The sequence below is a fragment of the Lontra canadensis genome, unplaced genomic scaffold (genome assembly GCF_010015895.1).
Source record: "Lontra canadensis isolate GAN:19392208 unplaced genomic scaffold, GSC_riverotter_1.0 scaffold1090, whole genome shotgun sequence".
NCBI lineage: Eukaryota > Metazoa > Chordata > Mammalia > Carnivora > Mustelidae > Lontra > Lontra canadensis.
The window spans coordinates 1-9,343 of record NW_022632074.1 but is presented as its reverse complement, the minus strand read 5'-3'; the positions used below and the strand labels follow the sequence as shown (position 1 = coordinate 9,343).

General features: G+C 55.8%; 1 protein-coding gene and 1 pseudogene across 1 annotated transcript; both read left to right on the top strand.

The window, feature by feature from the left end:
• The first annotated feature begins 1,900 nt into the window (after nucleotides 1-1,900).
• LOC116863410 lies at nucleotides 1,901-3,583 on the top strand (annotated as a pseudogene).
• A 2,758-nt stretch (nucleotides 3,584-6,341) lies between these two features.
• On the top strand, nucleotides 6,342-7,758 carry LOC116863409 (interferon lambda-3-like). Its single transcript, XM_032850864.1, has 6 exons — nucleotides 6,342-6,351; nucleotides 6,443-6,618; nucleotides 6,910-6,987; nucleotides 7,244-7,387; nucleotides 7,490-7,573; nucleotides 7,660-7,758. The coding sequence occupies exons 1-6, from the start codon at nucleotides 6,342-6,344 to the stop codon at nucleotides 7,756-7,758; spliced, it is 591 nt and encodes a 196-aa protein (XP_032706755.1).
• Nucleotides 7,759-9,343: the final 1,585 nt, after the last annotated feature.

Sequence of the window (9,343 nt, the reverse complement as noted above, 5' to 3'; positions counted from 1 at the left end):
CCCAAGGGCACAGGCTCAGGAGACAAGGTGTGGGTGGTGGATAAAAGGCAAAATTCAAGCAGCTAGAGAGGGCCAACCAGCGTGGGGTCGTGGGCGAGCTGGGGCCAAGGGGGCCAGTTCTCCATCCCCTCGGGTATGGTGGGGCCCTGCAGGGCATAGGCCGAGGTGGGGGAGGGGGGCTCCCTCGGAAAGCATGGACTCTCACCCTCTGGGGATGGCTTGCGGCCACCATCTGGTGCTGTGGGCTGCCAACTGGGCGGCCCTCAGGTGGGCAGACAAACGCACACACCATAGCCCAAAGTCAGCCCATTTTAATGTTTCTTAAAACGTCTATGCCTTTGGGGGGCCTGGGTGGCTCAGTGGGTTAAGTGTCTGCCCCTTGATTTCTGCTCAGGTCATGATCTCAGAGTCATGAGACCAAGCCCAAGTTGGGTTCTGCACTCAGCCCCAAATCCGCTTGCTATCCTCTCCCTCTCCTCCTCTCCCCCTCTACACTCCCCCCACAGTGTTGGTGCTCTCTTTCTCTCTTAAAAAAAAAAAAAAAGGCAAAACAAAAACCTCTATGCCTTTGAAGAAGACTTCCGCTGAAAAAACAAAGTAATTTTCTCATAATGCTGAGAAAGACCTACATCTGAAAAAGTCACGACTTGCCTGTAATTATCAGCATTCATTAATGAATTTAATTATAATGAGTTAGATGGGGTCTCATGGTTGAACTTGCTGAAAATATACCTGAACTATTCTGTAGATGGGCAGATCAGTCTCTATGGACGAGGGAAGGTAGAACACCACTGACAGTAACACGGTTGGGGGGGGGGTCCCAAAGCCACATCTAGGAGCTGTGTGAGCTCCGGCAGGACCCGTAGCCTCTCTGTATCTCAGTTTCCTCATTGTCAAAATATCAGCTAACAAGAGGACCTGTGTCGAAATGCTGCTGAGGAGAGTAAAGCAGTAAGTACAAGAGTAGAGCTCCAAGTGGGGTCTGGCAGATGGGAAGTGTTCAGTACAATTCAGCTAATGATGACTATTAACCGTGATTGAAAAACTCATGTCTGACCCTCCACTCTTCAACAGCAAACTCACATTTAAAATCAGTACAGGAATGCCTATCATTTAATAGCCAACTCAGGAAGGAATGAGGAAAAGCCAGAGAGAACACAGAGGGGAGTTTTCAGAGTGAGAGAGAAAGATAAACCGAGAAAGACAGGAATGGAAGGACAAGAAGAGCCTGCCTGTGGGGCACTAGACGCCCACAGTGTGAACTCACCCCCAGGGCAGGCACTTGAGTGGGGAGGCCTGCCACTCTTGTCGTTGGGAAGGGAAGAAGTGGTCTGTTTTCAGGTCATTCCTAGAGTGCAGAAGAAAGACCAAGGCAGGCGGAAAAGACAAACAGCTGTCCAGAAGACAGGAGCAGTTGGCTCAGGATAAAGTGTTGGGGCAGAGTCAGGGCTGGCACGGTACCCCGCCCGGGGAAAGTTCTCGCCCCATGGGAGGCATCCCACCCGGCCTGCCGCCAGCGCTGACGTTCGGAAAGCTTAGCGGGATGGCGAGGGAAAGCCCGATGGCTCACCGGGTCTCCGCCGCACACATAAAGCCGCCATGGAGGGCGCAGGCACCGCTGTCGGAGGTGGGCACCACGCCGGGGCCAGTGGGAGGCCCGTCCCGCTGCCGCACCAGGGAGGCACCCAGGGCACTTCGCAGGGGGGCGGCGAGCGCAGAGAGGCCGACGCAGAGAGGGGGTCTCCGGGCTCCTGGTCTCTCCCGCCACCGCCACCGCCACCGCCATCGCCACCGCGTGTGCTGGGCGCCCGCGCTCTGAGCATCAGTCGGTGTGCGAGGCCCAGCAGAGGCAGGGGCTGGGCGTCTTGCCTGCCGTCCGTCGCTTTCTGCAGGAGCAGAGATGGGGCGGAGGGGCGGAGCCACCATGGCCGTGGCGCTGTGGGTCTTGGTGACAGCGGGCGAGGCGGCGGACCCCGGCGTGGCGACGCCCCGGCGCTGCCTCCTCTCCCACTACCGCTCGCTGGATCCCAGGGCGCTGGCGGCCGTCAAGGCGCTGAGGGACCGCTACGTGAGTGATGCCCAGACGTCCCCACCCGGTCCCCCGAGCCCGAGGGCCCGCCGGGCCCCAGCCGCTGGTCCCGGTGTGCGGCGGCCCTGGCGCTCTAGCGCCCTAGCGCCCCGCAGGGCGGCTCGGATCTCGGGCCAGGATTCTGAGCAGCAGATGTTGCGGGTCGCCGCGGGGAGCGGGCGGGAGCACCCACCGCGCCTCTGGGCCAGTGCCCCGAGGGCGCCCCCTGCAGGCGGGCTGGGCTCCACGTCGGACCAAAGGGCGGGCTGCGCGAGGCCAAGCGTCGCGGGGTGCCTTCAGCCAGCGTTCGCGCCTTGCGAGAGCGGCGCGGTTGCGTGCACAATCCGCACAACCGTCCCGGCCAGGCGCGTCCCACGTGCAGGAATCCCCGCCGCCGCAGCGCTTCGGGGGCCTGGCGAGGAGGCCCAGCGTCACGCCGGCCCTTGTCCCGCAGGAGGAGGAGACGCTGAGCTGGAGGCCGCGCAACTGCTCGTTCCGCCCCAGGAGGGATCGTCCGCGGCCCTGGGTAGGGGGGCGAGCCGTCGCGGGGGATGGGGGACGGCGCGGGTCGGGGGCACGGCCTCGCTAACTGGCGTCCGCTCCCCCCGCAGTCGTGCGCGCGCCTCCGCGTTGTGGTCCGGGACCTGGCGGACTCCCAGGCGGTGCTGAGCCGCCTGCCGAGCCCTGATCGGTTCCCCGGCACCGGCCCGACCCTGGAGCTGCTGGCGGCCGCGCGACGGGACGTGGGGGCCTGCGTGAGTGCCGCCCGCGCCCCCGGCCCCTCGGGTCCTCCCAGCTCTCTCTGCGCCCCCGGCCTCCAGCCCAGGCCCACCCGCTTGGCCGGTCTGTTCCGCAGCCACGATTCGCGTGGTGTCGGTGTCCCCCGATCCGGGCTTTGGTCTGTGGCTGGGAGGGTCGCGGGCAGAGTGGCCGGGACACTCGCTTCTTCGCCGTCTCCATGGCCCTCGTGTCCCCCCTGCAGCTCGAGCTGGTCCGGCCGGGCTCGTGGAGGAAGTCCCTGCGGCCACCGAGGAGGCGTCCCCCAACACGGAGAGCTGTGAGTGGAGCAGGCGGTGGGGCAGTTAGACCGCAGGGAGGACCGTGGGAGGTGGAGGCGGGCTGGGAGCTCCGACTCTGAGCGGTGAGGGGACTTTGGAGGGGACTTTGCCCGAAAGGGAATTCCTGGTTCAACCCGGCTCCGCCTCCTTCCCGGGTTCCAGGACTCGCCTCGGTGCCACGAAGCCAGTGTCATCTTCAACCTCCTGCGCCTGCTCACGTGGGACCTGAAGCTGGTGGCGAACTCGGGGCCTTGTCTCTGATCCCCGCGGCGCCTTTACCTGGGACCCGCGGGTCTGCAGGCGGCCGGCTGCGGGGGGCTGCCTTCTGCTGGCCCCCTGGAGCAGGCGGGTGTCTCAGCCAGTGGGCACTGAGGCTCGGGGGACTCAGCGTGCGTTGGCCGGACCTCTACCCACCTGCCCTGAGGGCCAGAGGGGCGAGTGTTTTTCGCAAGACCAGACCGAGTTTCCCCGGGGTGCAGCGATATTCCCGTGGGACGAGATGTCAATGATCCTCCAGGCGCCTGGTATGGCTGGAAGAGGCGATCGATCATGGAGTCTGCCTTGGTCACTGACCCCCCCCCCCCCCCACCACGTACCAGCGACCAGTTTCTCCTTCTGTGGTTACCAGAACCCCAGAGGTCCTCTTCCAGGACAGGTCCCACCCCGGATTTGGATCTTCAGCTCCCACTTCGAGATTGTATTAATCTGTGACTCTTGAATCTCCCCAGTGGGGAGGCCCCATACATTCCCTGAGGGGTTTGGTAGGGAAAGATCCTAAAGTTCTTAAGTTATTGTAGTTTTTGGATTCTGTTACTTATGGATGTTTTGTATTTGCAAAATTCCTGTGTTTATGTGCCATTCTGTCTGCTGGTGTTAATGTATTGTCAGTTATTAAACATTATTGCATTTTCGTTGGTTGTTTCCCCTGTGACCATTTTGGGGTGTACTGTTCAGTAAAAATGCTGAGCCAAGGAGATCAGGTAACTTGAATTTCAGTTCTGACCTTGCCATTTAATTACGGAGTAACTCCAGGCAAATTCCTTCTCTCTGAGCCTTGGTTTTCTCATCTATACAATGACATTATTTTATATGTATATGTCCTATACAAGGACATACTGTCCTTGCAAGTGAATAATGTACGTTGAAATTGTATTTATAAAGCTTCCAGGTGAGGTCATAGTGTGGTCTTAATAAGTGGTCTCCATTAAAGAACCACATACACATAAGTGCACAAACAATTGTACTTTTTTTTTTTTTAACTTGTCCAGATTTGTGGGCTGGCAATCTTTGTTGCTAAGTGCATGCCTCATTCTCAAGGTCACACGGCTATGAGGGTAAAAGCCAGGTCTGAACCCCGGACCCTTTAGTTCCAGGGTGTGGAAGTGCTCTTAACCACCCCACTGAACTGCCTTTGTAAGAAAAACAAGTATGAAGTTTAGGAATTTTGAGATAAAATGTCAGTTTTCCGAATTCGTGGTTGAGATGCAAGGTCTTCTCCCCTGATGGAAGGCCCCTGCAATTAAATTAACAGAAATTAACCAGTGCACTGAAAGATGAGTTGGGTACATCCCTGCTCTTGGTTTTGAAACATTTTTTATATGTCAGAGCTCAATGATTTTTCCCAGCTGAGGACTTCTCTCTACCCTGTCTCTGGAGTTATGGATGAGGGAGTCAAGTGTCAAAAAGGACTCAACTCCTTCTCTCCCCCAAAATTCATCACCTCCAGGTCAGAGGATCTAGCAACACAAAGGTCAGAGACTATAGTGGATACCATCTAGGTGCAAGACAAAATTCATTACCATCCAGTCCTCATCACTTACTTGCTGTGTGACCTTGGGCAGGTCTCTTAACCTCTCTGAGTCCCTGCAGGTTACTTCTTACTTACAAGGTGTGTTTGGTGTTAATGTAGGTATTCAATTCTACATTGTGGCAAAACCTCTGTGACCAGGTGAGACATGTAAGTGCTCAAGAAAATGGGGGTGTCTCTGTTTTCCTTTTGCACGACTGTTGCCTTTATCTACAAGGCTCCTCCCTCGGATCTTCACATAGCTCCCTTCCCCACTTCCTTTAGGACTTTGCTCAAACGCCATTTTCTCAGGCCACCTCATGAATACAAACTCCCTCCTGCTCTCTGCTTTCATCTCTGCATGATGTCTCCCCCCACCCATTTTCTGTTTCCTGACATAATACATACCGTTTGCTCCCCACTCTCCACCCCCCTCCCCCTGCCCACAACACTGTCTGTTACACCTCTCTAGTAATGAACTCTGTGAAGGATTGTTCTATGTATGTTTCTTTGTTTTCTGTGCTCAATTCCTGGCACTTTGGACAGTGCCTGGGACTAAATAAGTACTCAGTGCATAAATAAAGGCATTTGTCACAACAGAGCTGATTCCCTTGAGGGTCATGGGCACACCCCAAATCCTTAGCAGAGCGTCATAGTCCTGGGTCCTTCCGTGCCTGGACAAGGAAAGATGTTCGTGGAGTCTCTCCTCCTCCCCCTTTCTCTCTCTGTGAATAACAGGTGGGGACAGGTGGGGGGAGAGCTGGGGTCCTCTCTTAATTCTTGGCTGTTTTGCTTTTCTGACTCTCTCTTCCTGTGCTCAGCACCCTTCCCCCTCCCCTACACAGACTCCCTCTTGGAAGTGCCAAGTTCTTTGTGGCACCAGCCCCTAAGGGTGCCTTTTCCCTCCCTTCCCTGCATGAGGGCATCCCACAGAAAGGGAAGTCCCTCTGGGTCCCTCCCATCCCAGGCCTGAATCTAACCCCTTTCCGGCACCGTGAGTCCTCCTGGCAGGGCCGGAGCTGCCCCAGCCCTGACGATTCATCTTCCGAACTCACCTTCACGCAGGTAAACACTGAATCAGAGTTCAGTTTCTCTTTCGCTCCCGCTCCCGAGGCTCAGCTGGCTCTGGGCTTTCCCGGGCTGGGGCCTCCCCTGGTGGTGGATGTCGACCTGGGGCTGTGTTTTCACTTTTCCTACATCAGCTGGAGTTGCCCATCTGTCCTGGTTAAAAGCTGCACCATGGGGCTCAGGCAGGAGTCACACAGACGAAGCTGGAAGTTCAGAGACACAGACAGGACAGTCTCCAGGGTTCCAGAGGAGGACACTAAAGTCAGAGACACCCACCGAGACTGAGTGAGGATCCCAGGCGACAGCCTCCGAAGGGAACATCCGGATTCTCCTATTGGCTGAAGGAGAGGAGCATCCCGGAATGAAGCTGGGTGAGCCCCCTAGCATGGCCCGTGACCCTCACCTCACCCTCAGCGCCTGATGCTCCCTGACCCCTCTCCTTTCTGTCCTTCCGCATCACAGATATGGCCATGGGCTGCCTGCCAGTGCTGATAGCTATGGTGCTGACCCGGACGGAAGCAGTTCCTGGCCCCAATCCCCTCGGGGTCTTCCCTGATGCAGGGGGCTGCCACTTGGCCCAGTTCCAGTCTCTGTCCCCGCAAGAGCTGCAGGCCTTCAAGAAGGCCAAGGACACCTTTGTGAGTTTCCTCACAGTCCCGCCTCCTGTGGGCTAACCTTCCCCTCTCCTCCCACCTCTCTGGGTCACCATGCTGCTCTCCCCCAGAGGAGGACATGCACCCTTCCCTCGCTGGGCTAACCTCCCCCAGGCCCTTGGTGGGCAGACTCAGGGTCCCCCGGGGTCGAGGTGCTTCTACCCTCCTTTTACAAGTTAACTTCCGTTCCTCCTGCTGTTAGCATCATCTGGTCCTACTGGATGTCCTCCCCTCTGTCCCACCTACTGGGGGCTGACCTCTGCCTTTGCTCTCCAGGAAGAGTCGCTCTCCCTGAAGGCTTGGAGCTGCCGCCCCCGCCTCTTCCCCAGGACCTGGGACCTACAGCAGCTGCAGGTAAGGGACAGTGAGGCCCACCTCTGCCCTCTCCTGCTCCTCCTCTTCTGGCTCCTTAGGCGGCCCCTTCATCTCCTTCCCACGTGTCCCTCTTCTCATTCTCCCCCACCAGCACCACACACGGCTTCCCCTCCCTGAGCACACTGGCTGTGCCCTCTCACCTGTCCCCTGTCAACTTTGCCTGGCCCTTCCTCAGTCCTCCCCACCTGTCCTCTCTCGTGTGCAACTCTCACCTGTCTCCCTCTCCCATCCTCAGGTGTGGGAGCGCCCCATGGCCCTGGAGTCCGAGGTGGCCTTGACCCTGAAGGTCCTGGAGACCATGGCTGACAGGTCCCTGGGGAGCATCCTGGACCAGCCCCTTCACACGCTGCGCCACATCCAGTCTGAGCTCCAGGCCTGCGTGAGTGCTCAGGGCACCTGGGTCCTGTCTGCGCTCTGACCGCCTGAACCTCCCCCTCCAACATAGGCCCCCGCCTCACACACCACCCTTCTCTGCCCACAGGTGGAAGCTCAGCCCCCAGTAGGACCCCGGCCCCGAGGCCGCCTCCACCACTGGCTGCACCGGCTCCACGAGGCCCCAAAGAAGGTGGGTGACTAGGGAGGGCCAGTGTCTGGGGACAACTGGGAGCCCAGATGATGGACAGCCAGTGACCCAGCCGTTACTCCCCATAGGAGCCCCTCGGCTGCCTGGAAACCTCTGTCATGTTCAACCTCTTTCGCCTCCTTACGCGGGACCTGAAATGCGTGGCCAGTGGAGACTTGTGTGCATGATCCCCGAGACCAACCTGTACTTGTCCCGACATCCCAGATAGTACTTATGCAGCAGCCACTTTTCTTAATGTATTGCCACCAAATCATTATTTATTATTTATGTGCAGGGATTCTTAACGTGGACCCAATAAAATGTTTATTTTTCTACTTTGTATAAAAGTTTTGCAAATAAAAAAGTGAAAGAAATAACCCTCTTTGTAGTGTGGGATTGTGGGTTTGTGTGGAATAAGTTTTTAGGTTTTTTTGTTTTTCTGGGGTTTTGTTGTTGTTGTTTTCGTTGTTTGGGTTTTTTTTTTTTTTTTTTCTGCGATAACCAATTATCACAAACTTAGCTCCAAACAAGACAGATCTCATGGTTCTGCAGGTCAGAAATCCTGGTGGGCTTGGTAGTTCCTTTGCTGTGGGTCTCACAAAGCTGAACAAAGTGCTGCTGGCTGGATTTTTATTGGGGGGCCCTCTGGGAAGAGCCTGTTTCCAAGCTCATTCCAGTTGTCTTGCCATTGTGAGACAGAGGTCCCTATTACCTTGAGATGTTGTGACAGTCCATCCTTAGCTCTTGGTGGCCTCTTTCTGGTCTTGGTACATGGGACTCTACATCTGGCCTCTGGCCCCAAACTCTGGCATCTGACACCTCAGGTCAATGACTATGGTTTTCTGTTTGAGTTCGAGCTGTCCCTTGCCGCTTGCACAGAGATGCCTCCCAAGGGGAAAAGCCGTATAAACTTAGGTCTTTCACAGTGCCTTTAAAGATTGAATCCTCTCCAGTTTCTGTCTGGCTCTGGTTTCTCTCTAGTGCCTCCAAATAGTTGTTTTTAATTTTTAAAGTTAAAAAAAAATATTTTGGCAGGGAGGGGCAGAGGGAGAGAGAGAATCCTAAGCAGGCTCCATGCCCAACGCAGAGCCTGACATGAGGCTTGATCTTATATGACCCTGAGATCATAACCCCCGCAGGAATCAAGAGTCAGACACCTAACAGACTGAGCCACCCAGGCACACCTAAATGGTGTTTTTTTTTTTAAATTTTTTGTGTATTTTTATTTTTTAAAAAAAGATTTATTTATTTATTTTAGAGAGAGAGATTGGGAGAGTGGGAGGGAGTGGCAGAGGGAGAGAGAGTCCCGAACAGACTCTTCACTGAGAACAGAATCCGACACTGGGCTCCAGCTTGTGACCCCAAGATCGAGACCCTGATATCATGACCTGAGCTGAAGCCAAGAGTTGGACACTTAACTGAGAGCGCAACCCAGGTAGCCCTAAATAGTTGTGTTTTGGGGGCACCTGGGTGGTTCAATCAGTTAATCATCTGCCTTTGGCTCACATCATGGTCCCAGAGTCCGGGGATTGAGCCCCACATTGGGTTCCATGCTCTGTGGGTAGTCTGCTTCTCCCTCTCCCACTCCCACTCCCCTTGCTAGTGCTATCTCTTGCTGTGTCTCTCTCTGTCAAATAAATAAATAAAAGTTAAAAAATAGTTGTGTTTTTAAAAAAGATTTTATTTATTTATTTGTCAGAGAGAGAGAGCACAAGCAGGGGGAGAGTCAGGCAGAGGGAGAAGCAGGGTTTCCACCTGATGCAGGACTTGATC

What these genes read in the sequence shown, in the direction of transcription:
- LOC116863409 (XM_032850864.1), top strand. An exon ending in AGTCTGAGCTCCAGGCCTGC is followed by an intron (nt 7,388 to 7,489) that starts GTGAGTGCTCAG and finishes CTCTGCCCACAG; the next exon opens with GTGGAAGCTCAGCCCCCAGT. An exon ending in TCCACGAGGCCCCAAAGAAG is followed by an intron (nt 7,574 to 7,659) that starts GTGGGTGACTAG and finishes TACTCCCCATAG; the next exon opens with GAGCCCCTCGGCTGCCTGGA.